Raw genomic sequence first — 27,993 nt, forward strand, 5'->3', positions numbered from 1 at the left:
ACATTTACAAGAACACCACAATTACCTCATTTGAAAGAACAGCTGTCGATGCAGTTTGTAAAGTTAGTAGTAAAGCTGAACTTTTTTAAAGTAGGCCTGAATCTATTTTCTAAATGCATGTTAAAGGTCTTATTGTGAACAATTCATATTTGTTTCTTTTCTTCTTTATTTGACTTCATGTTGATCAGAATGTCATAATTGGACCTATTGGTTTAAACTACATACTTTTTCAATCTCTAAATACTTTTTACTTCAATAAATTTAGTCTGCTCAAAAAAAAAAAAAAAAAAAAAAAAATTTTGTTTCGCAAAAGAAAAAGTGTGGAAGCTGGTTTACACCAGAAAAAGTCAGAAAAAAAGATATAAAAGCACTGATCTTTTTTTCTCAGAATTGATTTATCACAAATCTGACTTTTTTTTTCTCAAAGTGTGTTTATATTTTGCAATTCTAAAAAATTATCTTGCAATTGTAAGAACAAAGTCAGAATTTTGAAATAAAGTCACAACTACCTTATACAAAAACTCAGAATTTTGAGGGGGTGAAATTGTAATTACGAGATGTAAACTCAAAATTGTGAGGATTATATATATATATATATATATATATATATTTTTTTTTTTACACAAAAGTCACAATTACCGTTTTATTTATTTTTACATTTGTGGTGGAAATGGACTTGCATAAAAGTCATACCGGTTCGGAATGACATGAGCATGAGCACATGATGAAAGAATTTTTAAGACGGTCTTAAAATAATAGTAAAATGATAATAAGCTCTAAATTAAGAGAAATTTGTTTTTAATTAAGACACGAGTTATTTAAGGATATATTCAAATGGTTAGGATTCTGGTTTTGCAAGTGATTTACAGTATTTATCATTCGGGCTTTAAGACATATGCCCCTATAATTAAAGATAATGCCATAATGCAGAGAAATTTCTGAATCAGTTAAGCAAGTCAAAACTCAAATATTTGGCAACAAATCAACTACATTCCCCTAAAACTTTTTGGCTTCAGCTATGGTGGTAAGATCAGCTTTGTGCCTATTAGCCACAGCCTTTACTTTCATTTCACTCCAACACATTTCCTCCAATGCAGCAGAGACAGCCATGTCCGGGTCAGTCATGAAACCATGCTCATTATTCATTCCCATGTCACCTTATAAGTGAGTGATGTAGGATGTTAACCAGAAGCCGCTGCTTTGACTCTCCGTCCCAACATATGCTGTATGGATGGAAATACTTTACCTCACAAAAATTTGAAAATAGCCAGGTACAGCAACAGATGCCAGTTAAAAAGGAACTTGCATTAGGAAGCAATTTAGCAATTTTACTGGTGCCAGTGATTTCTCCTGAACAGGAAGAGAAAAGGCCCCATCCTTCGACAGACTTGATGTGGTGCAAAATATGGATCTGTTTGCATTGTGTGCACTGATGAGGGTCACATTTCATATTTACTTTATACCAATGTGCTCTGCTGCAGGATGATTGACTGACTGATACATCAAACTCTCATTCAGCAGTCAAACTTTGAGCAGTCACATAAACAAGTGTGTTGGTTTACAGAAAGAGGCCCAAGTCGCTGAGGGTATTTGGGGTTAGAGTATCACATGTATAGGAATACACTGGAATGCTGGGTGTCGGAATAACATTCCTTGATTTATGTCAGTGGGATTTTGAGGCTCTACAGAGCTCAAACAGGCAAAGACTGGATTCATTTGACGATGTACGGTAAAGGCTATGACTTTTTTTTTTTCAAATTTCTCAGTGTAATTATCAGTTCTGGGCAATTTCATTTGAAATCTAAAATGCCCCTAATACCCTTTAATGTTACTGTAATTTGTTAACATTTTAAATAACTGTATTTAAAGTAGAATGACTGAAGACTGAGAAAATGTAGCTTTTGCTGGTGGAATATGTAAAAAAAAAAAAAAAAAAGAATTCATGAGAAAATTTTACAATTCTATACAAAAAATGAATAAAATGCATGCAATTAACTTTTACAGATACTTTTAGATGAGTGATTTAGAGGTTTATATATATATATATATATATATATATATATATATATATATATATATATATATATGGATGTATAATGTAATGTATAATATAGGAATTTGCAACAATTACTTTTAAAGTCCATAATCCAACTTTTTAAAATTAAAAAAAAAGATTTTTAGACAGCAATGTAAAAAAAGGGCCTTAAAATTACTTTTTTTCCCCAAATAGCTGTTTATGAAGCACAAAGATAATTCACAACAATTCCCCTTGTTTTGGATGACAGTGATTTGAAAGCCTTTAAATGACTTTTTCCCAAATATTTGTATATGGAGGACATAATTATCACTAAATTTGCAACAATTCCATTTCATTTCATTTTTAATCCACACTTTATGAGACAAGATCATTTTTCTCACTTGCAAAAAAAAAAAAAAAAACAATCTAGAAAATGAGCAAACTAATTAGTTTCAAGAATGGAATAAGTATAAACTGGATACTGCATTTTTCTTAAAAAAAGATATTCAATCAACATTCTTTTTTTTTTTTTTCTTTTTTTTTTAAGCACAGAAAAACATGGTGGAAATATTAGCGTCTGTTCACAATCATTCATAATCATACAGTACATTTCAGACCAATTAACACTCATTTCTCAATCACATTAAAACTCTAAATGTAAAGCAATGTCTTTCCAGAGACATACACTGCATGTGTTTGCCCAGCTGGTATGCATTTTATTTCAGTTGTTTTTCTAAAGGTAATACAGCAACAACAAATTTCACCAACAGTTCATTCATAAAATCCTCCAGACTCTGCGCTCTCTCTGCTCCACAGCCAGACCGAACAAATCAGCACTCGCTTCATGTGCATAGGTGATTTCAGAGCTCTGAGGAGCTGAAATTAAATGATACATTTGAGATGACCGAGAACTCCGTTCTAAATTTCAGACTCCTTGAACAGATGAGTGGATTTGCTGAGTTTGGTGGTGGAGCACGGGTGTGTGATGGGCGAGGGACAGGCGTTAGTTGGCTTTGGCACGCAGCTGCGCTCTCTTGCCCGTCACGGCCTGGAATCCGGTCTTGATGCTGGCGACGGAGCAGCGGGAGTGACACGTCTCACACTGCAGGAAATACAGACGCGTGTCCTTCTGCAAGATTGTGTCAGGAGACCGACACGTGTGGCACGTCACATACTCCTCTTTGAGACAAAAACACATCACTCAGGATAGGTTTTTTTGCCAACTACGCAATATAAGTAAATATAAATATACTTGGGAAGCATTAATATACTTGGGGATAAATATTGAAATACTGAAAACTATAATTATGCTATAGGTGAAATATAGTAATTTTATATTATACATGTGCATGATGGCATGCATATAATAAAATATAATACTACAAACAAAATGTTACTATTAAAGAAAAAGTTTACTATAAAATAAATTTATTTTTATTTAATACTCCCTTTTTATTTTAAAATATAGTAGTATTATCATAATTTGTTTATTATTTTATAAATATAAAGTGCAAAAATATTTTTATCACTATTATTATTATTTTTTATAGTTACATTTAATAGGTCACACTGTGTGCAGTCGCTCTCTTGAGATCCAGGCTGAAAAACTTACGTGCACCTCTAATTAGAATTCTATATATACGACAGTATGAAAATTATTCATATAATTATTCTATAATTTAGTGTACATTTGTATAAACTTAAATACCTAAACAGCATTAATACAGTTTAAGAACTTTTTTTTTAATATATATATAATTCACCAGTCAAATACTCACTGATGTATCTTCTTAAGACATTCTCGATCTGTTTCTGCTGGAATCTGCCTTTGATGACGAGCTGATTGTTTCCATCTATGGACCCGCTGAAAAGTCAAACAGTGGTAAGTGCATCTCTAAATAAATGTATATAAAATAAATTAATAAATTAAAAAGTATTTAAATTTTAGAGAAACACCACCAATTAATTTCTATATTCTTTCCGGATTGCAAAGTTCCTGCATCCAGCTACAGAAAGAATATTGCTCATGTATAAGACTGATCTCTTTCAAAACCAAAATCATCTGTAAATATCCAGGAGGCAAAATCAATCGGTTTCCTTTCAAGTGTCTTCTGAGATGCATGTGGTTGAACACAATGAGGTGCTGAAAAGAGTGTCCAGCACTGAAATCAGTCTGCTTATCTTTTAATAATGCCTTCTGAAAGCATCACAGGGTCAGTCGCTCCCTCTGGAGCAGCAATGCCTTTCTCAACTGATTCAGGTTTCTCTCTGACATTATGTGAAATGCCTCCAGCAAAACATGGAAATGTTCTGGTGGAGTGTTTCAGTCGCACAGAGACGCTACAAAAATAAACCCAGAGCTTGCCAGACACAGAGACGATTTTTAAACAAGGTTAATGATCATCCGATGAAGAAAAACAACCATTGAATGGTGCTGCCCATAAAACACAATAATAGTGCACTTACAGTTTACTACACGCTCTTCCCACAAACCAGGCACAAAAAAAGGCCTCTTATTTTCTTCAGAAAATAGTTAAGAGGTGCTTAACCTTTATCTATAAAATGTTAATTAATAGAATTTCAAAACAAACTTTTGTCATTCCAAAACATTTTAGCAATAACTATTTAATAATATTTAATGCAATAAATTAAACATCACTTCATCGGATCACTTTTTTGAGATGGAGGTCGAAGAGCCAAAAAAAGAAAGAAAGAGAATTTCAGGTGTTGAAACCTAGCTACTTGTCATGCAGTTCTTATTGTATGCTAGATAACAAGCATATCAAGTTTATCAAGCATATCTAACAGTTGTCATAAAAATATCAAATAAACTCACCTTGTGCCCAACTCGGCCAGCAAAAAAGCCAAGAGATGTTTTGGTTGTCGATGCAAACTGGGAAAAACAAAATCAAGGAAGGAAGGAAGGGAAGGTAAAGAACCCTACAAAATAAAGGTTGTGTGTGAAAATATCCAATCAAATTATTTGTTGCCAGATAACAAAATGCCCAACAATTTAGATTTATTTTACGAGTATAATGAGGAGTGAACATTCAGAAATGCAAGAACATTTCCAGTTCTTTAGAGCAAAGTCAACTCAAGAAAATGAAGAGGTTCATTACGGCTCTATAAAAACAGCTTGACAATGTCAAGTTTAGACTTACAGTTTGCAGATGTCTGTGAAGTTTACGAAGGAGGTCTTCTTTGTGCCGACCCTGACAACCTGAGGAGGCTTCATCACAAACTTTCTCTTCTCTCCTGCGACCATGTCTGGATTTTTTTCCCGCATGATGTTAAAGACTCTATTCAAAAGCTAAAACAAGGTGATATTATCAATAATAATAAGAGCATATGCAAGCAGCCATTATCTAAGGAACACAGTGGTACAAACTAAACTCAAGACACTCCAATGATTATTTAGTTTAAAGTTTTCAAGGGAATCAAACTAGGGATGTACCACCGTATCAGTATCGGCAAAAAACCCAGAATTTGGCCGATATATTAAAGACAAAAAAATGCGCGTTATTTCCTTCACACGCAAACTGTTTTTTGCCATGATGGTTATGAATTGAGATTTGCTCACTTCGAAAAAAGGAAAATACCATTAAGTGCAAGATGTGCAGGGAAAGTCCGTCATATAGTCTACATAAAACTATGAGAACATTACTGCAAAATAACGTTGTGGAATCTTTGTGCGCCCGTGTTTCAGAGCGTTGTTACAGGAAGAGCCAAGAGCACATCCACAACAGGATTCCTGTAACTTAGAGTTCAGGTTCACTTGTGCATTTGCGTCTTTTTGTGAATATATAAGATATAATATGTAAATGTTGTAAAAAATGATTAATTTAAGATGTTTCTTTTTTAAAATCACTGATGCATTAATAATGACCACCACTTATATTTGATCTTATTTTCATCAACAATATGGTTTAAAAAAAAATTTTAACCATTTTTTTTATTTTAAACCTTACCCTGGTTCAAACTAGGCTGCTGTCCTGTATTTGTTTGATTTATGTTTAAGTGTTTGGGACATGGATTTTAATGGCCAGACTTTTTCAATCAGGCTCTCAATTTGGATTTAGATTTATAGGCCAACTTATCGGTTATCGGCTAAAATTATCGGTGCATTCCTATAAAATAGCAAAACAACTGCCATGTACATTAAAAAAACAGAAGCATGCATATTATTATATATATATATATATATATATATATATATATATATATATATATATATATATATATATATATATACAGTACAGACCAAAAGTTTAGAAACATTACTATTTTTAATGTTTTTGAAAGAAGTTTCTTCTGCTCATCAAGCCTGCATTTATTTGATCAAAAATACAGAAAAAACTGTAATATTGTGAAATATTATTACAACTTAAAATAATAGTTTTCTATTTGAATATACTTTTAAAAAAATAATTTATTCCTGTGATGCAAAGCTGAATTTTCAGCATCATTACTCCAGCCTTCAGTGTCACATGTAACATCCAGTCTATCACATGATCATTTAGAAATCATTCTAATATTCTGATTTATTATGAGTGTTGGAAACAGTTCTGCTGTCTTATATATTTGATGAATAAAAGGTTAAAAAGAACTGCATTTATTCAAAATAAAAAAAAATTCTAATAATATATATTCTAATAATATATTTTCTTTACTATCACTTTTTATCAATTTAACACATCCTTGCTAGGGCTGCACGATATTGGGAAAAAATGACATTGCAATATTTTATTTTTCTGCGATATATATTGCGATATTTTTTCTTACAAACAAAAATGGGGTGAGCACAGTTACATTCTCATTTTAAATGATTTAAACATCGACACCATCGTGTCAATTGATTAATATGCGCGAGGGAGAGAGAGCAAGACAGCGCTCGTGTTGTTTGAAAACGGCTCACTCTCTCTCGGTCTCTCTCTCGGTCTCTCTCTCGGTCTCTCTCAATTCAATTCATATTGCTTTATTGGCATGACATACAAAGGTACATATTGCCAAAGCATTGTACATAGCAGAATACAAACAAACAAAACAAAAATACATATATATTCATAAGAGAAAAAAAATTACATGCAAAATCAATCCATATACATTTCTAGAAACATTGATGGTACTTCTAATGTACTCTCTGTCTGTCTCTCTCTCGCGCGCGCGCTCTCTCTCTCTCTCTCTCTCTCTCTCTCTCTTTGTCTCTCTCGCGCGCGCTCTCTCTCTCTCTCTCTCTCTCTCTCTCTGTCTCTAGCGCGCGCTCTCTCTCTGTCTCTAGCGCGCGCTCTCTCTCGCTCTCTCTCTCACTCTCTCTCTCGCTCTCTCTCTCGCTCTCTCTCTCGCGTGCTCTCTCACTCTCTCTCTCTCTCTCTCTGTCTCTCTCTCTCGCGCGCGCGCGCGCTCTCTCTCTCTCTCTCTCTCTCTCTCTCTCTCGTCTCTCTCTGTCTCTCTCTCTCGCGCGCTCTCTCACTCTCTCTCTGTCTCTCTCTCTCTCTCTCTCTCTCTGTCTCTCTCGCGCTCTCTCTCTCTCTCGCGCTCTCTCTCTCTCTCGCGCTCTCTCTCTCTGCCCTGGTAAACTTGCATGTGGTTTTCAGTCCTGTCAATTATAAACTTTCACTCTATGATGGTTAAGCTGTGCAATTAATCCGCAAATCACATTCGTCAAGGGCAGGGGAGTAGCTGGCCCGTACAGTTAATGAATAACGGATCAACTACGACAGCCTACATCGCACATCCTGCGATGTGACTATCGTGGATTCGTACATCGCGATATCGATGCTTAAACGACACATCGTGCAGCCCTAATCCTTGCTGAATAAAAGTATTGATTTTATTTTTAAAAAAAGAAAGAAAAAAAATTACTGACCCCAAATTACTGATCAGTAGTGTATATTATTACTAAATATTTATAGTTTAAAAACATAGCTTCTTTTTTTTTTTTTTTACTTTTTATTCATCAAAGTATCCTAAAAAGTATCACATGTTCTGAAAAAATATTAAGCAGCATACTGTTTCCAACTTTGATAATGATCCTAAAAATTCAGCTTTGCATCACAGAAATAAATGATAATTTATAGTATAATAAATTTAAAAACAATTATTTTAAATTGTAATAATATATCGCAACATTACATTTTTTTCTGTATTTTTGATCAAATAAATGCAGGCTTGATGAGCAGAAGAAACTTCTTTCAAAAACATTAAAAATAGTAATGTTTCCAAACTTTTGGTCTGTACTGTAATATATATATATATACACACACACACACACATACACAAACACATACATATATATACACACACACACATGTACAAGCTATTGTTTTAAAATGAAGACATCATGTATAAGTACTGAGATACATTCTGATTGTCAAATGTTACCGGAACATATCCACAGTTTATGTGATGAACTACACCTGTGTGAACTTGACGAGAACTAACTTCATACATCTAATAAATATCATCTTGACACCAGCTGTAATAATTCTAAACATGTTTCAGAAAAGGGAAAGAAAGGCAGAGAAAAGCTGTTCAGCCAACAAAAGCACCAGATGGCAGCAGTTTCTGGCCTTTTATCAAGATATCACCTGAAACAAGTGCATATGTTCTGCACCGCAGGTTTAGAAATAAAAGTTCCCATTTACCTCATCATATGTATAATCTCTCTCCGATCCTGCCCAGGCAGGGCCCGTCTGTGTGCTGAATGTGATGTCTTCGATGTTTTTACTGTCTTCATCTTCGACACCTTACACACAAACAGCACAGAATTAGACTGTGTACATTACATTATAGTTATTTAGAGAAAAATTCCCTACTACGGCACTTACCATCATCTTTGCTTTGACTGTCTGTGTCCTCTTGAAAATCTTTGACTTTTCTTGTTTTCTTCTTCCTCATGGGCAGCATTAAGTCATCCTCCTCTTGTGTCTCTGATGGCTCCGTTTCGATCTTTAGCTCCTTTGGAATTTTGTAATTTATTTAATACAATTACTGTCAGTGCTGTACAGACCAAACGCTTTCATTGGCAAAACATATTTCATATTTACATTCCAGAGTTAAGCACTAAACACGTGCAAACAATCGACTGACCTTCATTCCTTCTTCAAGCTCGGCATCAAAAATCTTCTCTTTTTTGGACTTCTTTTTCTTTTTCTTCTGGTTAAAGAAGTTTAAGTCATCCAAATCATCTGAAGTTTCTGGAACATCACCAAAAATAAATAAATAAATAAATACAACAAGCCACACTTTTTGGATTATATTTTACATTTCAATAAACTGTCTGTAAAGATGAGCTGGTTAACAGTGTTGGGGAGTAACTAGTTACATGTAACGGCGTTACGTAATTTAATTACAAAATTATTGTAACTGTAATTAGTTACAGTTACTAAGAAAAAATGAGTAATTAAATTACAGTTACTTATGAAATTTTTAACGATTACAAAGGGGATTACATTTGAATATTTACACACATCCACATACAGATTTAACTGATTTCTTTCCCAAATTGCACTGACTATTCTGAGACATACCGCCCTGATAATTTCTGGGATGCGGAAATACAGTCTGGTTCTAGAATCCAGTCATAAAAACGGAATGCCTAACGCGGACGGAATATGCCACATTTTGGATGACTAAATCAAAAGTAGGTCAGTACACTTGAATCAAAACTTGACATCGACTAGTGTCTGTTAATATAAAGCCCCAAAAATGCGATATATACCTTGCACATTCTGCGTGTCTGTGGAGATCAGGCGCGGACTGGACACCGGGAGAACCGGGACAATTCCCGGTGGCCTGGCAGCCGATTTTGCCCCACTATGTAATATCATTATTGTATAATTGCCTGCCGAATGTACTAAAGCGATCATTTGCGAATCCGCCATTTGATAATTAAATCTCTAATGAGTCATGAAGTGTTAGTCATGACTCGCGCGCTCTCCGCGCCTCCGCCAAACGGTTTCAGACTCCGAGTAATCAATGCGAGAGAGAGAGAGAGAGAGAGAGAGAGAGAGAGAGAGAGAGAGAGAGAATAGAGTGGACTGCTGGAGCAGAGAAGCAGAACTCCTGAGTCCTGTTCAGGGTTTCAGGTCAGTTTCATCTGTAAAGATACTTTTTTGTCTTTGTTTTTTTATTTAATTAATCAAGCAGCAGCACGTTGCTCATCAGTCATCACTCAAAATACTATATAAAGGACATCATTATTATCTGTTGTAATGTTACAGTAGTAATTTAGCTGAAAAAAAATTCCGATTTTTTTTTTTATAGGTTTAGGGGGAGCTACGACAGACAACAACACAACCCTTACGAAAATTTACATTTTAATATTTAACTATAAATCCAGAGAAAATGGTTACTATTGTTTAACTGTGGTAACCAAAAATGTAAAATTATTTTACAAATGTATTTATTTAAAAATAAATACAAATCCACTTGAAAAAAAAAGGTTATTTTACTTTTATATAGGCTAATAAAAGCATGGTAATTTTTTGTAAGGGAAAAACATGACTCGTGTACAGTATTAGGATTTTTCTATAAAGATATTGTAGTATTGTAGAGTATTGTATTGTAAAGTATAGTTTTGTTCAATCTTGAGTATTAAAGTCATGAGAGAGATGGATAACAGGGCAAAATAAAGAGACTGAAGAGAAAAATGGAAGTGAAGATGCAGTTCAGGAGAGAACTTTTAATTATTTTGCATGTCCCCAAATTAAAGATTTAAACCTTTTTTATGTCAGGTCCATACAAAAAATAGTTTTGTCCATGAATTTGTCTGTATGAGTTTGAATTTTCCAGTCTGAATTTTTTTCCCAGTCCGCCCCTCCTGTAAATTAATGGCAAAGACATGGTTTCATTTACTACACATAAGCCTACTGAAGCTCGCAGTGTTTTCAACCTCTGCTGCCTCAATATAGGAGTACACGAGCACATAAACATAATTTCTAGAACTGCTCTGTGTCACTTGATGTGCATTTTACTTATTTTGAGAAAACTATCATCATATACAGAGACAGCAGTTTCAAAAAAACACCAATGTTTCAGGAGTTTATTACACAGAATACGTCACATGCTTATTAGATAACTGTATTTAAGTTGATGTACATGCTTTTATTTATTATTCTTTAATTTTCACAAATTTAGAAAAGTAATCAAAAAGTACTCAAAAGTAATTAGTTACATTACTTTAATAAAGTAATTGAAAAAGTTACACTACTATTACATTTTAAACAGGGTAACTTGTAATCTGTAACCTATTACATTTCCAAAGTAACCTTCCCAACACTGCTGGTTAATAAATATATTCTATATTCTTTCATTATTGATATAAAATTTCACACACACACACACACACACACACACATACATATATATATATATATATATATATATAAATAAGGGCTGGGCAAGTTAATGTGTTATTGCGTCGATGCATTCATTGATTAACGCTGACAATTATTTTATCGCACATAAACACAGTTTTCTTTTTCTTTTTTTTTTTATGAAAGTCCGTTGCTCACTGGCTATGAAGGGGATGTTTACTATGAACAGGAGTCACAGGAGGGGATGCTCCCAATCAAATTATTTAGGCTAAGCATCAACATTCACAAACCACTGTCATTTTTAACAGAAAATAAATGCAACAAGCTCAACATAACTTCATAATTTGGAGATAGGAAGTTTCCAATAGCATGTGAAGACAGCAGAGAAGTGCTCTCGCTCAACACAGTGGAGTGAATCGATTTGTTAACTTTGTGGTTTATTATTTTGAGTTGTATGGGATGCGGTAACAGACGTCCCTCTCACAGTATATTGGTTTACAGATCTATCTTTTTTGCCTCACAGAAGTATTCATGCAATCATGCAGCACGTATCAGAAGCACTCACCCTCACTGATCTATATATATAACTATATATAACTAAACCGTGCTCTTGTCCACTTCTTCCAACCTAGCCAGGGACTGCTAAACAGAACGAGGACACTAGTCAAACGAACCAGGCTTTGGGGGTCAAACGCACTCCAGCACGGTTAAGATTGCCTAGAGTGAGCACACCCAAATTATTCTTCTGCATCCCGCACACGAGTCTCTACCCGCCCATCAAGTGTTGTCCTGCGCCGCACTCTGCTGTGATGGGTCCCGCGATCGTGCAGGTCTCTAATAGGAAGACGCCTGTTATAATGTTATGATCAAGGCTCTGGACTATGAGCATAACTTGTTTTTCTATAAACTATAAAATATTTTCTATAAAAACATCAATGTCCTGGCAGTGACAAATGTCTTGTTTTAGATTTCATTTAATTACATTAATGTTATAAGTTGAGGTTTAGGCTACAAGAAATATTTTAACTGCTACTATGTAAAAGGAACACTGCTCTAAAAAGCACCTTTTTTAAGTGTTTGCAAACCAAATGTTATTACACTTTTTTCTTCACATAGCAGTAGGCCTACTTTTAAATGAAAAAAGTGCACAATACACTACTTTTGAATGCATTATTAGCTTAGTGCATAATGCGATTAATCACAGACAATAATGTGATTAATCGTGATTAAAAGATGCAACCGTTGCCCAGCACTAATATATATAATGCATTCAAAAGTAGTGTATTGTATTGTGCACTGTTTTCACTGTTTTTTAACACAGATTTTGAGAATTGTTGCATTATTTTACACGCAAAGATTGCAGTTTAATTACTATGCATTGTTATACTGATGCAAAAAAAAAAAAAAGTTTTGTGAAAAACATATATACATAACTTATTTACGGCCACTTAAATCTGTCTTTAAGCAGCTGTTCAAGATCATCAGATTATATATATATTTATTAGACATTTGCCGGTATTCAGTAATGCAATACATCACGGTAATGAATATGCACAATATTGTTATCGTGGACACTTCTAAATACCGTAAATAAATGTATATTACAAATTATTCTGAATTTGGAATGCATTTTATGTATACTATTCCCATCAAGTGGTCAAAATGCACAACACCGCTGTATGTTGCTTGAAAGCCACATTCATATAGACACAAAGGTGATTCATCTAGATAATGAACGCGATATTGCGTAGCTTGTCAGTGATCTACGGCTTTGTCTATTAAATGCCGCTCCATTTAAAAGCAGGTGATTGCGATTTAGTGAATAGATTTTATTCTTTATTGTTCATTCACACTTTACATTAGGGCTTCATTAGTTAAAGGTACAATTTGTAAGATATTTGCAGTAAAATATCCAAAAACCACTAGGCTAGTGTTGTCCAGCTGATTACTAACAATATCTCTAATGTTTTCAACTACTTGTAAATCATGAGAAAATTCCCATTCTAAACAGTGACACGGGGCAGTGCAGTCGCCTGTCAATGTTAGTAATGTTAGTTACCCTTCGTTACCGCCTTTACTGACGTAGAAACCACATGACAACAGTGTCACGGACAAATGCAGAAGTAGCTTCGCGTCAAACTTGAACTAGAAAGAGATGCCGATCTCGCTTGTGTTTTACTCGACAGGTGAGTTGTTTTGATTCGTATCTTTACAGAAAACATTTGTTATTATAACGATCAACAAGATTAGTATTATGGGGCATACACGCCAAACGCGGGGCATCACATCTCTAGACCCGCGTGAGGATGCGTCTGATCCATCGTCTGATTGCGTCTTTGCATTGACTTTGTATGTAATCTACTAGCACAAATCGTCGAACTTGCGTTAAATTCACGATTTATCTTTCCGTCTGATTGATGGCCGTCAGCGGTTGGGTAGAAGACAACATATTGTTTTGGTAATGCGCCCTCTCGTGGCAGGTCCTACAACCTGTACCTTTAACATTAGTTAACTCATTAGTTAACATAAACTGCCAATTAAAAAATTCTACTGAACATTCATTAATCTTAGGTATTCCAATATTTAATAAAACTTTGTTAAAATTGAATGTTATTTAATGAGCTAACATGAACTAAGAGTTGTAGTTTTTTTTACAAAATAAATAACCTCTTTAGCAAATGTAGCTATTGCTCATTGTGAATGTTAATGGTTAACTAATTAGGTCTTATTGTAAAGTGATACGTATTGGTCTTTATAGTTTTTTTGCACTTTAATCTGTGTAAAACTTTTAACTTTATATATTTTTCTGTATTGCTTTATTGTATTTAAATGTTCAGTTAGTTTTGTTATAAAAAGTTATTTAACCTGTTATACTATATTATGACCACTTTTTTTTTTAACTAAACTTCAAATTTGATACCGTCATAACCCTAATACATATAAAAATAGTATAAAAATCAAAATGGCTGGTAGGAAAAACTGGGCGAAAATTGGGAATCCTCTAGCCCTGCAGGTGGGAAAAGGACATAATAATATGGCTTTGTTTTCTCTACTCAGTATTGCAACATATTTAACTAGACCATCTAAAAGCAACAACACTGATGCAGAATAAAATTGTTATGTGCTTTACCTTTCTTCCTCCCCTCATCTTCATCAAGATCTAACTCTTTCTCCTCCGCCACGTCAGCCTCTGTCTCTTTCATATCTAGTTGTGGACCTTCATCTCCCTCTCCACCATCTTCCTCCAGCATGAAAGGCTTCTTCTTTTTCTTCTTCTTCTTAGTCATAGTGGGATCAAATATCATCTGGAAGAACCACAGCATGAGTTTCATGATGAAATGACATTAAACACAGGCCTGTCAACAGATATCAGAAAGGTAAAAATGAAGCATGCATGCAATCATCTACTAATGAGACTAGTCACAACTAATCCAACTAATTTTCCTAAAGCTCTCTAAAATAAAGTCAACCATGATTCCTTTCAAAAACAAAAAATGCTGGAGTTTATGGTCCTAATTTTGGATTACACAACAAGAATAGATCAATTATCTGGAATAGATTAACTCAAGATTTCATTTACAGCATCTCTTAAAGCAATCATAAAACAATTTAAATATCATCATGAAAGAATAAAGAGGCAGAAGCTTCTTTGGACAGTATGACATGGTAATTCTACAGTACTTTGACATATACCATGGTGCTAAAATGTACGTACCATGGTATTTATTTACTTGATAACCCAAGAATATCAAGGCACTTTATATTTATATTTATATGTGTGTGTGTGTGTGTGTGTGTGTGTGTGTGTGTGTGTGTGTGTGTGTGTGTGTGTGTGTGTCATATTAGTAAGACAGTAACGTTAAATGTCCCAAAATACAGTAAAAAAAAAACGAATGCTGTTTGAGATCTAACTAACTGACAAATGACAAAAAGATCTAGAAAACACCAGCTGTGCACATGTGTTTCCTCACAGCCTTTACTGGTAGGCCCAATTGTCCTTCTCTTTTGACTGTCTAAATAAACCTCAATTGACAGATAATCATACTAAACAACGATTGTTTACTAACCTCGTCTCCTGACATGGTATCGAGTTCTTGTAAAAACGCAGGGAGAAAAAACAAATGTTATTCAACACTGTTCCTAACGAAGACCCTTCCTCGATATGTGCGATGCTTGGCCAGGCGGAACTCGGCACGCATGCGCGATAGCTTGGGCTGAGCGCATTGCATGATGGTTGTTGTAGTTTAAGTCTGCAAATCTACGTAGGGGAGACAAGAGTCAATTTTTGTTTCAACCTTTGTTACTCAATGTGTCTCAAACTTTAATATTGTCACATTTAACTAATACAACTTTGGCACAAAAATGTGTGATTTTGCATCTCAGCAAGTATGATGGAACTCTCCGGTCCCTCGTTTGTTCAAATTATTGGAGCTCATGAACCAAAATCCTTTGTGATGACAGAACCTTGAGATGTAGAACAAACAGATGTACTGGGAGAAAGATTCTTATGTGACACAATAAATCTTTGGAAATAATGCTCAAATTGGTTTCTAAACTGCATGGCTTGAGGAGGAGGTTAAACATCATGACTCTAGAGAGTTTTACTTACTCTCACATTATTTAAATCTATATTCTCAAACCATTCCTCAAGAGATAAACCAAACCTGGTGCTTTTTTCGTTATTGTTCATAATATCTTGGAAATCATTTTATTCCTGTAATCTGTTTAAAATTGCAGCGGGATGTCTGGCTCCCAGACAGCTAAAACCCTTTCCTGCTTCCTCCTTTCTGGTCTGCTTTATCGGAACAATAGTATTTGCTGTATGTACTGGAGAGTTAAATGGTCAGGTTGACTAATTGTCTCTCCAAAATTAGTTAAAAACAAAAACCACCAGAGTACTTTTCTAATCACCTGTTTGAACTGAAATGTTTCCTGATCTATGAGGTCATCACGTGCAATGAGAGGCTTCTAACATTTAAGGATATTTAAATTGCTATAATATGTCATATAATGGGTTGTTTAATGCATGGATTCAGCTGTGCAGTTTTAAGACTTTAAGGTTTGTTTCTCCCGAGTATTAAGAGTCACAGCTAGTCATGGTCTCCACTATGTAATGTATCACAGAGAGTATGCATGCTACTGCAGGCCACCAGTGGATCAGGAGTGTTTTCAGAGTATGTATCATTTACCTAAGGGGTGGAACACTGCTAATCTATGCATTCTCCATACTATATTTGCTCAGTGCAGCACGATTTTCAGTAAAAGAGCTGTTGCACTCTTACCACAAGCCATGAAGTGAAAGAAAATTCATGTGTAAATCTGCTTATAGGATATTAGTAGTTTATGCTTTCTAGCCATGAGATGGAAGAGAAATCTGGACAAGAAAATCCAATATGTGCAGAAGGTAAAAAATGTTTTATTCCTTCTCTTCGACTCTCTCTCTCTCACTCGCTCTCTCTCACTCTTAATTTGATTTATTTTCATAGCTTATCATGAAAGTTTCATGGGGACCTCACTTGAACGTGTATTATAGACTCAGCTAATCGCTTCACAAGTTTGGCATTATTGCTTTTGAGGGTTGTAAAATTACAAATGCATTTTTGATGTAATACATCTTTGTTACTTTAGTTCTCGTAGAGACTGAGCCTTGCTTTTAGATTAGAAAAAGAACATATACACATTACTAATCAAAACACTGAAACTATTCCAAGACGTCTTATTTTCATAGGCCCATTTCAGGTTTATATGTATAGCATTAGCACTGGTGAAGCTGAAAATATACACAGTGTCATGGGCTTCGGAGAATAGCGAGAAGTCTGCAAAACCTTAAATCAGGTAGACAGATTTGACAGATAGTGAACAGTGCCGCTATTTAGAGTCTGTGGGCACTTATTCACATCGTGAATCCATTGATCTCAGAGACATAGTGTTCTGTGATTTCTGAAACTGAATCGCAATAAGGCTTTGAAACTAAATGTAAGATGTTGAAATGAAAGGTTTCTCTACCCAAACGACATAATAGCTTCAACTATGTTGAAAATGGAAACACATGTAGAATCACTTATCACAAAATATACTGTCTTTTCTATGATGTGGACATTTCTCTTTCATATACTTCTTAATTTTCAGAAATGTATATATTTATAATCTTACGTTAAAAACCTTTTTACAAAATCACATATTTCAAAATCAGTTTCCAAGTGTATCAAACAATGAATAGCAAACTTTAACATTTTTAATGAATTAAAATTTGATTGTCGTAATAGATGATATAAGCAACATAATAAACAATGTTTTATTTTATATTTTGTCAATGAGTTTTTAGTTTTGTAAGTCACATATTCTGACTAAATATGAGATTTTGTAAAAATACATTTTACTTGTTTTCTTTTAGATAACATAGGATATCCAAAAGACAAAAGATGTTTCAGTGAGAATATGTGACCTTAAAAACTAAAACGTCATTGAGAAAATATAAAATAAAACGTTTTTAGTATTATTATTATTATTATTATGTTGCTCATTTCATTTCAAATTTTAATTCATTAAAAATGTAAAAGTTTGTGATTGATTGTTTGAAACACTTGGACCTTAATTTCACAGAAGAGTAAAACTGAAATACATGTTTTATATTAGAATATTATACTTATATTAAATTTGATTTAAATATTATAAAAGCACATTTTCTGAACATAGAAATATACAATTTTTTAAATAAATGATTAAAATTAACTAAAAATTGTAACGTCTATTGATCTAAAGGTCTTAAAAAATATATCCTTGAAAAGCCACAATATGTTTTTTTTAAGTCTTTTTATTGTGAAAACGTATTTCATGTGTTATAAATGTAAATTCTGATCTCTATTGTAAACTCAGCACAGTTACATATGTGATAATCTAAGATTAAATATGCCACCATAATAAAGTACAAAAAAATAATCATTTTAAGCGTTACAGAGAACAAAATATCAGAAATGCAAATGCTGCAAATACGTTAAAATATGCAGGCTCCTGCGCTGAAAATTTGTTCATATTAAATCACTGCATGTTTAACTGACTTGTAAATAACAGACTTCATTTAACATGTGCTCCAAACTATTGTTCTTGGGAGGAAGATAATGATAAATTTATAATTTATTACCATAGCAACTTAGCACTGAACTTATAAAATATGAGACATTCGTAACTCACAGAAAATCAGTTCAAAGCCCGATCTCTCTTAAAATAATTTAATTAAATTAAAAAAGCAAAATGACTTGCTACCCAGTGATCACCATGTATTTTCATTGTATAGAAAAGTGTGTTTGACATTTGTATAATAATATCAAAATATTTAAAACAACATTAATTTAATTAATTTAGTTTTTTATAAACCATTAGCAAACTGTTTTTCTTGTTTTAAGCATTAATAGGCTAATACTTAGTATTTTGGTATCACTGAGATACTATTATAATTTTTATTAATAATTTATTAATAATTAGAATACTCTTATTTATTTAGGTAATTTTGTTGTGTGTTTTGTCATGTTTCTTATTTTATTTTATATCTATATAGTTTTCATTCTTTTTTTTTGTTTTAGCTAGTTTTTTAGTACATCTAGATAAAATAAATTAAAATGAGAAATGTTGCCTTTGACAAGCTGAAATAAGATAAATGTACAAAAAAAAAAAAAAAAAAAAAAAAATATATATATATATATATATATATATATATATATATATAATTTATTTATTTATTTATTTATTTATTTATTTTTCAGATCAAGTTTCTCTTTCAAGTAACAAAAATTGTTTAATGTTTTTGTTTGTAAAAAAGAAGATGTAAAAAACGATTTTCCGCTCAAAGATTTCTTACAACTTAGAGGATCCAAACCATGATCATGCTAATTTAAGTCATCTGTACAAGATGGTGAAAACATTTCGCTTTCATGTTTTTCTCCTATTAGAATCATTGTTGAGTTGTTTGTGTTCAGCTTTTGTGGTAATGCTTTTGGTGTATTTTCACCATCGTATGAATTTTCATGTGGGAGCATTAAAGGTGGAGCAGCCCAGAAGACAAAGCGGGTGTTAATGACAGAAAATAAGTGACTCAGTAACACATGCTTTCTTAGCTTGTCCAGACCCTGTCAAGCCAGTCTTTACAGCATGTCTTCATTCTGGACGATTCAAAGGTTTCCCAAATCCCTTGAGAGCAATGTTCGGCACTCACTCAGTTGGCCTTTCCACTTCCATGGCTTTCATTTAACAATCATTACCCAAGTCTCTGGCAGCAGCCAGATGAGCAAATGATGGATGTAATTACCTAATTTACTTGAATACTCTGGCGTTGAATATGTGAATGTAATGTTACCACATTGAGCCAGCCAGAATAGAAGAAAAAAATCAAGACTGACATGATTGTTCCTTTGAAGCATATTATAGATTTGATTTGTCACTTTAAAGTCAACATGAAATAACATATGCAGCCTTACTTCAGTAATGTGACATTGTCCAGGAAGATGGGATACAATAAAATGTTCACTCACAGAAAAAAGAGATAACAAAGTTCTCAAAGCTGCTAAAATGCACATATTTGTACCCTATTTCACCTTAAATGTTCCATATTAGCACATCAAAGGCATATTAGCAGTGCTGGGGAAAGTTACTTTTAAAAGTAATGCATTACAATATTGCGTTACTCCTAGTTACTTTTTATAGAAAGTAATGCATCATGTTAATTTTGCATTAATTTTTTCTCATCTGAGCTGGGATAACTTCTTCGTTTTTAATATAAAATTTACTATTTTTGGCAAAAGGTAGAAGCTTTTGACAGCAAAATTGAAGTGAATACAGTAAGCCTCCGGCTGAAGGAAACGTACATTCACGTTTGTGCAGTAGATTGAGCAGCTCCAAAAAACCTTTCAGCTGTGCAGCCATAACACAAATGTTATGTTTATCTAAAGTAATGTTTGCTTATTATTGGATCATCGAATGTCAGCAACAAAGAAATTGGAAAAAACAATAGGATGAAATACAATACTGGTTTGCATCATATTCTAAATTTGCATTTCACTGTTTTTATTCATTTAGAAGAATACTGAATGTGTATTTGTCTAAATTTGATGAGCAAAATGTATGTCCACATTTAATCTAACTAGTTTTCACAGTGCCTTTGCACTTACTCCAGATTTCTCTCAGCATTGGAAAGATAAGTGAATAAATGGGAAAACAAAGTAGCTGGTGTTACGTGTTTGAAAATGTAACTGTGATATTTTCTTATAAATTAAAAAGTAATGTGCCTAGTCACTAGTCAAAATGATCTGATTATAACTTGAGTTACTTGTGATGCATTACCACCCCAGTAACAGTTTGTATACCTTTTTTCTGTGAGTGTAAGGCTTAGAGTTTTATAGAAAATCTTGTAAAATTAATTTATAGAGACGCATAAGGAAGTATTGTATCTGTGGGTTGGCTTTTCTATTGCAGACTAAAGCACATGGACTCAGCTCATTTCTGTGTTTATCGCACACCATCAGTTCACAATGAATCTATTTTTAACATCTGGGCCTTTTCTTTGGAAAACAATGTTTACCAGTATGTGTTTTTGTTACAAGCATTCGCTTCAAAGGTCAGAAGCCAGAAGTCATTTAAAATGTAACTAACGAGAAAACAGGTTTCCTAATGGCCAAATGTGATTTTAAATTCACTGGGGCTCCGAGAAGTGATTATAGCGTCATCTGCTGGTCAAAATTTTCCTTTCCATTTTAAACGTGCCCCTTTTTTTGTCTTTTGATATTGTGCAATCAGGGGTGTCGGACTGGGGGTAAAACCAGTACTGATTACCAGGGCCCTAAAGGAAGAAAGGGCCCTTGAAAAGACTGGAATATATATTTTCAAGGGGAGGGGGGCCCATTAGGGCTGCCTATGCATAGGGCCCGGGATCTTGTGCAGCGCCCCTGTGTGCAATTGTACTGAAACTGTTGTTGAAGGTCTAATGAAATGCCTTAAGCGTAAAATTTTAATAATTCAGATTAAAAAAAGCATGCATGCAACAGATCCATATCATATAAACTTCTAAATGCATGTCTTGTAACAATCAAAAACAAGCTATCGTATGTGTGTGTGTGTGTGTGTGTGTGTGTGTGTGTGTGTGTGTGTGTGTGTGTGTGTGTGTGTGTGAATACTGTTCTAAGACCTCAGGGTTTTCTGTCACAAACAAACACAGTGTCCCTAAAAAGTGTTTGCACACTTTATATCTGAATGTCATTGCATTAGGTAACAAAATATCAAAGCAAGTGGCATCTGTGCTTTTCTGAACCTTTTTGTGCAACTGTTGTTTCGATGATTTAGATTAGGGTAGTTCTTCACATTAAATATGAACATGTTCCATTAATGTCTGACAGCCGGACAGTGACAAAAGCTTTAATTTGAACTGTATATCTACTGTTTCTTTTGTTTCTGACATCCATTCTTATATTTTTAATTGTGAAATGTCCCAATATGTTTTGGGGCAACACACTTGTTCACTCTTTGTACACATACTTATCCTTTACCCTTTCTATTTTTTTCATGTCTGTCTCTCTCCCTCTGTCCTGTCTGGGCGTGGGGATCCGCCCCTGCTTAATTTTATCATTTCGCCCTTTCTGAATTTCCTGACTTCAAAAGTCATTCTGACATTGCTCTCTTGGTCTCAGCAGGGGAGCGGGGAATATCTCAAGCCAGCTACACAAAGGGAAAACAGGGCGCCCCGTTACTCACCAGGACAGGTCAGTTTGTAAATTCCCAACAACGACTCCTGAAGATTACCATGGGTAGTTTCGCTTTTGAATGCACCCTGAATGAGGATATAAGGAAAACACGAGATTGTCAGAAACAGGAGGTTGAACATGGTGAGACATGATGAATTGTGATCAAATGCCACTAGAAATACTGTAAACTGGAACTGTAGCTTTACTTGTGAACTTGTAAGTCATTTGTTTTGACTGTTGGAATTAATATAGAACTTACTGCACAGGAATATAACAGTCATTCTTGTTTTCTTGTGCTATTTGGCCTACTACGAAAAATAACTCCATTGCCAGTCGGAAAAGTGGTTTTGCGCAAAATCTAGAGGTTATCATTTTAACAACCTTTAAACTGCTCTGATAGATGTATTTTGTGTGTGTATTTTGTGTACGATGACATAAAGGAATATTTTATGCTTATGTTTGTTTTATTTCTAATTTCTGCACACATACACAATGACCTGAGCTCCAGTTTGGATAAATAAGACCTCTTAATGCAAATTCATAAAGGCTAGTTCTGTCTGTTTTTTCTTCTTTTTCTCTCCCTTTGTTCGTTTGTTAAAAGCTTTAAAATAGGAAAAGCCTTTAGCGTTTGAACATCCAGTTTTGCACCTAAATGTATGGCTACTCCTGTATGTGTACGTGTGTGATTATTACTAAATCTGCAGCTTTTTGTTTTTGATGTTTGTGTTTGAAACTGTTGTCTCGTGCAGGGTGAAGTCTTAATATGAATCCGTCATTGTTGCTGTGCTGTGTGCTGCTCTGTTTAGCCTGCTGTGTTATGGTACACACACACATGATTATAGAGGAACAAAACAGCTCCAACCGAACAACAATCAGCTTACAAGCAAATAACCAAACAGATGCACCTTCTGTGCTCATAGTCGGTAAGGCTTCTTTCTCCTACAGAGAAACTAAATGATGATGATTCTTAATCATGAACAGTAAAAGGAAATTGCTTAAAATGGTTAATAGAAACTTCTATCCAAGTGGCAAGTTTTTAAAATAATTCATAGCAATATGATTCTCCATTTTACACTTCTATATGTTACTAATAGAAACTTTAAACTTGATGTATGTTCAAATGTATTTGTTTTCCGTTATCAAAGGGCTTGCAAAAACACCTAAGAAGAACAAGAAAGCGGAAAAGAAACCAAAAAAGGTTTGTAAAGTTAGATGTCATATTCATTTATGGTTACCACTTTCATACATTTTGTTCCACACAGATATAATGACGAGAAGCTGCAAAATCACAAAAATATTTCAGTTAGGATGTTTAATTTAGTTTTTAGTAATTATGTTTAAAAACGAATATGCTGATAATAAAAAAGTGGGGAAAAATTCAGAGTACAAACTGTTCAACATATTTCATTTAGTCTACAGGCTTGTATCAATATGACCATTTTAATTTCAGGATGATACAATGAATTATGTATTCTATATTGGGAAATACAGATATATGTTTATTAAAATGTTTTAATAGATTTTAAATAGCTGTATTGGGTTTAATGTGGTGGAAATTACATTTTAAATAGTTTTTGGTTTAATATTGTATGCTCCTTTGTTTTGCTAATTCTATAGCTTACATTTTACACAATTACAAATTTCCACTTTTAAAATAGGACCAAATTGATCGGATATTACGTGATATTTAGTTTCCTACATCTTTGTTTTCTGCACACATCACGCGTCACGCTCTCCCTGGTACCCAAATACCTACAGGAACGTTTGATAAGAGTTTATTTACAGACACATCAGTCGGTGGTGAAAATGATGCCTTAATCAGGCTAACGTACTAGCTACGTTTTCGCAATAAATAATGAATTAGTTCGTGTTTATTTGATTATTTTTAATAAAACATAAGCTATAAAGTGTCAGAAGCTAAAGAACCACATATGAACGCAAACCTTCATTTGGTATGTTTCAGAAATTCAACCACCATGTTAAGAGACCTCCGCCGCCGCCGAACTGCGTCCCGCTCTGGAGCAGCTGCAAGACGCCGAGCGCGGTGTGCTGCGAGCAGTGCGCCTTCTGTCACTGCCGCCTGTTCAAGACCGTCTGCTACTGCCGCATGGGCTACCCCAACTGCTGAACACCCCATGGAGGATGCTGGGACTGTCCCGAGTCGAACGGCTTGTTTGTAAAACCCTGTGGGATTATGAGTGAGCCCCATCATATAATCGGAGACTTCCTGGCCAGACAGTGAGACAGAAGCGCTCGGGACCTTGGTGATAACCAGAGTACTTTAAACCTGTTTTTTATGAATTATAAATTTATAAAAAATGTTTATACTAATGGAAAGAATTTTAAATTTACGTTGTAAGCACTTTATGGGGGGAAATGTTAAAGGATCCGGTTCTTACCTGTAACCTGTTTGAGCTGCTAAAGACAAGTAGAGGAATCGGCCAAAAAGAATCACAAAAACACCAAAATCGCCATGACAACCAGTTGCTGACGGTGTTTACAAATAAAACCGCCAAGACTCTCAACAACAAATAAAACAAAAAATAATATGTACTTAAACAAAACGACAGATTCCAAGATTCTTATTTAAGAAGAATACTTTACAGAAAGCAAAAACATTTTATTTCTGTATAATTTGGTGAAGACTTTGGTTGTAATGGTAACAATTGAAAGACGAACTAAATGAGTATGTTATTGGGACGATTAAAAAAAGTACGTTTCTGTACATTAATGTACAGAAAATTGTACATGTAATGTGTATCATTATTATTGATTCAAGCATGAATGGATCAAGACCAATTTCCGATTTACTCAGTTAAAACGCGGGAGAAACGCTGCAGAATGGCGCGTTTTTAATTGTACAAATAATCAAATAACGTTAACATAAAATAATAAAGAATTATACGTATAATTTGTCTGCTGCTTTCTGATTTATGAAAATGCTCTTACTAGCTTTTTTTGACCACTTGCAAAAATCATGTTTGCCCACAACTACAATCTTTTAGTTTGGAGGACAGAAATCCCCCAAAATATTATATTTGAAACCAACATAATAAAACATTATTGTTTATTTTCCTATAGCCTAATAAGATAAATGTTATAGAAGTAAGGTCTCTGTGTGTGTGTGTGTGTGTGCCCTGCGTGTTTTTTTTATCCGGGTGGGGACTTAAACCCGACTCGTGCCACCATGGAACCTAAACTGAGGTCCAACAAGCTAATAAAAAGACTGTTTTTTTTTTGTTTTTTTTGTTGAGAATGTAAAAATCCAGAATGTTTTCTGTGAGGGGTTTTAGGTGTAGGGCGAGAATATTTGTACAGTAGTCTTAAAAAAACCATTAGAGAAAGTTCCCACAAGGAGAGTAAACCAGAGGTGTGTATATATATATATAGAGAGAGAGAGAGAGAGAGAGAGAGAGAGACACACACACACACACACGTAACCCCCCCTCCCCCCAACCCTATATTTACACAGACACCACTGGTATACTCTCCTTGTGGGAAATCTCTAAATCTAATTTTAATAGACTACTGTACAAACCGTATATTTTATCATCCTACACCTAAAACCCCTCACAGAAAACTTTCTGCATCTTTACGTAAAAAATGTAAACACTTGTACCTATGCTAGACACATGCATCTTTGGGAAGTTGTAATATATCCATGAGTTTTTTATTATTATAATTATTAAAATCAACATCAAGAAAAAGGTGTATTTTGAGTACTTCAGTGCGTACAATTTTTTTTTCCACTTCAGTCACATTCTGTGAACCAAGTGAACTATTTCTAAAGTCGTTAAGATAAAAAATTCCTACATGTAGTCTGTAATTTAAAGAAGTCATACAACTGCATGCATGAAGAAAAAATTTAATAAAAAATGCTGTGTAAATAATTTAAACTGAAGTTAAGCATGGGATGCCCTTAGTATAGCATCCCAAAAGGTCTTAGTTAAAATGTCTTGCTTTTAAGACAACTAATTATGCAAAGCAAGATCAAAGTCCAAGGACACCTTTTCCAAACACCTCAAATAATTATTGGTTCAACACAGGTAATAAAACACCCATTCAAACACACACTGGGTGACACCAAAGGCTCCAGACGCCACAGCTGGTTCATATTGAAAGGAAGCAATGGGTGAGAGAGGAGGAGAGGAAAGAGAGAAACTCAAAAAGATAGGCCCTTGTTATGTCTCTCAGGGGACACTTTGCAGGCATTTTAGGGGTCCAGTACATCTAATGGCCTATAGACTATAGCTTTACCCCACAAACACTAACTACACCATTTAACCATTTCCAACTAATAAGGGCCAGATTAGATTGAAGCCATGTGTCTCTGTATGGCGGCTTGAATTATAAGGCAATGCTTATGCATAGAATAAACCAGTTTGGGTTCATTAGTTACTCAATGAGACCCAGTACTGATTTTATGGATGTAGGCCCGGACCTGACAGCAGTTCTGTTGTTTTTCATGGCTCCTCTCAGACTCTTTGTGTTACCGACCGCACATCATGGCCTCGTTTTTCATCAGGGAATTGTCATTGTCACAAGTCTGTCAGTGAATGCCTGAGCATGATGTTTTTATCAAGGAATCATTACAGGACACAAGTGGAATGGATTTTATTTCATATTTTTTGGCTTGTGATATTTAAATTATTGATGGGAAATGTCATAACTCAAATGCAGTGAAGATTGCTGAAATCGCTTTGCATTCTGTTTAGACATCAGAATGGAGATATAGTAATAATTGAGAGCTGCAGCCCAAAATCCTAGTGCAGGAAGTTGTTTCAGGAGTATGCGAGACAATTAGTTCACCCTAAAATTCTTTAATTAGTCATTTTATTTCTCTACAGGAAAAAAAAGAAGTTATTTTGAATGTCAGTGGGGACCAAACAACATTGTTACAATTCAATATATCTTTTTTTGTGTGTTCTGGAGAAAATCATACAGTCTCAGAAAAACACGAAAGTAAATAAATGATGATAATATTGTCATTTTTGGGTGAACTATCACTTTATAAGTTCGCATTAAAGCCTTTTTGTTTTTTTTGGCCACAAGAATGATTTTAGGTTGCCAAGATGACCTGAAATAACATTAATAAACCACAAAAAACCATAAAAAAAGAGTGCATATTCAACCCAAACACTTTTTTTTTAATACATAAACGGTCAACTACAGGAATTATATTGTTCTTTCAATTTTCTAAACATTAGAGGATAACTAGAGTTTACATTTACTGAAGTCAATGCCCCGACGCCAGGCCGTTGCTAAGATTCTTTATAGGTTGTCAGGCAGATAACAGTATTATTTTAGTAACATTTATATACTTTGATGATAGTATTTAGTAATATTTTGAATTCACTTTTAATTTTAGTATTTTATAGTATTTGTATACTCATCATAATTAGTCTTTTTTGCTTTTTTTATATTTTAACTTAGATTCATTTCAATTTTGGTTTATGTAATTATTCCAGTTCCAATTTAACTTGCTTTAGTATTAAGGTAATTTTTCTAATGTTCATTTAAGTTTTTCCATCTAATGTATTTTATTTTAGCTTTATTTCAGTTAACAACAGTGATTTTGAAGTGCTTCAGTTAACAGTAACACTGGCAGTTATTAGTAAGCTCTGTTTGTTTATAGCATTGGTTAATTGCATTGCTTACTAGCCCTTGAGTAGAAAAAACCCTCCCCCAAATCTCGGTAAGATCCCAGGACAGACCTAGCATAGACTTTTTTTGTCCATTTAATCAATTATCATATTCATGAGCAATCCTTTGTGTCTGTAATGAAACAACTGAAGTTTAACACATGGGCTTAGGCGTTCATTCAGATCATCAAGATCATGAATGTGCAACAGCAATATTGATAAATTACTATTTTTTTTCTGGATCTGACCAGGTGAGATCCAGTCTCTTAATGATGGGCTGAAATGAAGGA

General features: G+C 34.1%; 2 protein-coding genes across 5 annotated transcripts; one reads left to right on the top strand and one right to left on the bottom strand.

Annotated features, from left to right (window-relative positions):
* Positions 1-2,265: 2,265 nt before the first annotated feature.
* Positions 2,266-24,500, bottom strand: LOC132151574 (eukaryotic translation initiation factor 2 subunit 2-like). Of its 3 annotated transcripts, none has more exons than XM_059559780.1 (10): positions 24,461-24,500; positions 22,072-22,147; positions 14,465-14,639; positions 9,107-9,213; positions 8,845-8,974; positions 8,662-8,762; positions 5,179-5,327; positions 4,854-4,910; positions 3,796-3,881; positions 2,266-3,196 (listed from the first exon to the last, which is right to left on the bottom strand). In XM_059559780.1, exons 3-10 carry the CDS (start codon positions 14,637-14,639, stop codon positions 3,021-3,023), a joined length of 981 nt encoding a protein of 326 aa, XP_059415763.1. In that variant the 5' UTR covers positions 22,072-22,147; positions 24,461-24,500; the 3' UTR covers positions 2,266-3,020. The 3 variants fall into 3 exon arrangements, with proteins under 3 accessions (XP_059415763.1, XP_059415764.1, XP_059415762.1); XM_059559781.1 differs by lacking the exon at positions 24,461-24,500 and adding an exon at positions 24,037-24,053; XM_059559779.1 differs by lacking the exon at positions 24,461-24,500 and adding an exon at positions 15,402-15,592 and having other exon boundaries at positions 2,268-3,196; positions 22,072-22,154.
* asip1 (agouti signaling protein 1) lies at positions 21,823-24,972 on the top strand. 2 transcript variants are annotated; one of them, XM_059559783.1, is made up of 4 exons: positions 21,823-22,202; positions 22,811-22,984; positions 23,207-23,259; positions 24,025-24,972. In XM_059559783.1, the coding sequence occupies exons 2-4, from the start codon at positions 22,825-22,827 to the stop codon at positions 24,187-24,189; spliced, it is 378 nt and encodes a 125-aa protein (XP_059415766.1). In that variant the 5' UTR covers positions 21,823-22,202; positions 22,811-22,824; the 3' UTR covers positions 24,190-24,972. The 2 variants fall into 2 exon arrangements, with proteins under 2 accessions (XP_059415766.1, XP_059415765.1); XM_059559782.1 differs by having other exon boundaries at positions 21,838-22,079.
* Positions 24,973-27,993: the final 3,021 nt, after the last annotated feature.

The sequence above is a fragment of the Carassius carassius genome, chromosome 10, assembly GCF_963082965.1.
Source record: "Carassius carassius chromosome 10, fCarCar2.1, whole genome shotgun sequence".
NCBI lineage: Eukaryota > Metazoa > Chordata > Actinopteri > Cypriniformes > Cyprinidae > Carassius > Carassius carassius.

Coding starts and splice junctions, on each gene's coding strand:
- LOC132151574 (XM_059559779.1), bottom strand. Junction 9,214..14,464: donor AGATGAGGGGAGGAAGAAAG/GTAAAGCACATA, acceptor GTGATGTTCCAG/AAACTTCAGATGATTTGGAT. Junction 3,882..4,853: donor CTGGCCGAGTTGGGCACAAG/GTGAGTTTATTT, acceptor TTGACTTTTCAG/CGGGTCCATAGATGGAAACA.
- asip1 (XM_059559783.1), top strand. CDS start 22,825: ATGAATCCGTCATTGTTGCTGTGCTGTGTGCTGCTCTGTTTAGCCTGC. Junction 22,985..23,206: donor ACCTTCTGTGCTCATAGTCG/GTAAGGCTTCTT, acceptor CCGTTATCAAAG/GGCTTGCAAAAACACCTAAG. Junction 23,260..24,024: donor CGGAAAAGAAACCAAAAAAG/GTTTGTAAAGTT, acceptor GGTATGTTTCAG/AAATTCAACCACCATGTTAA.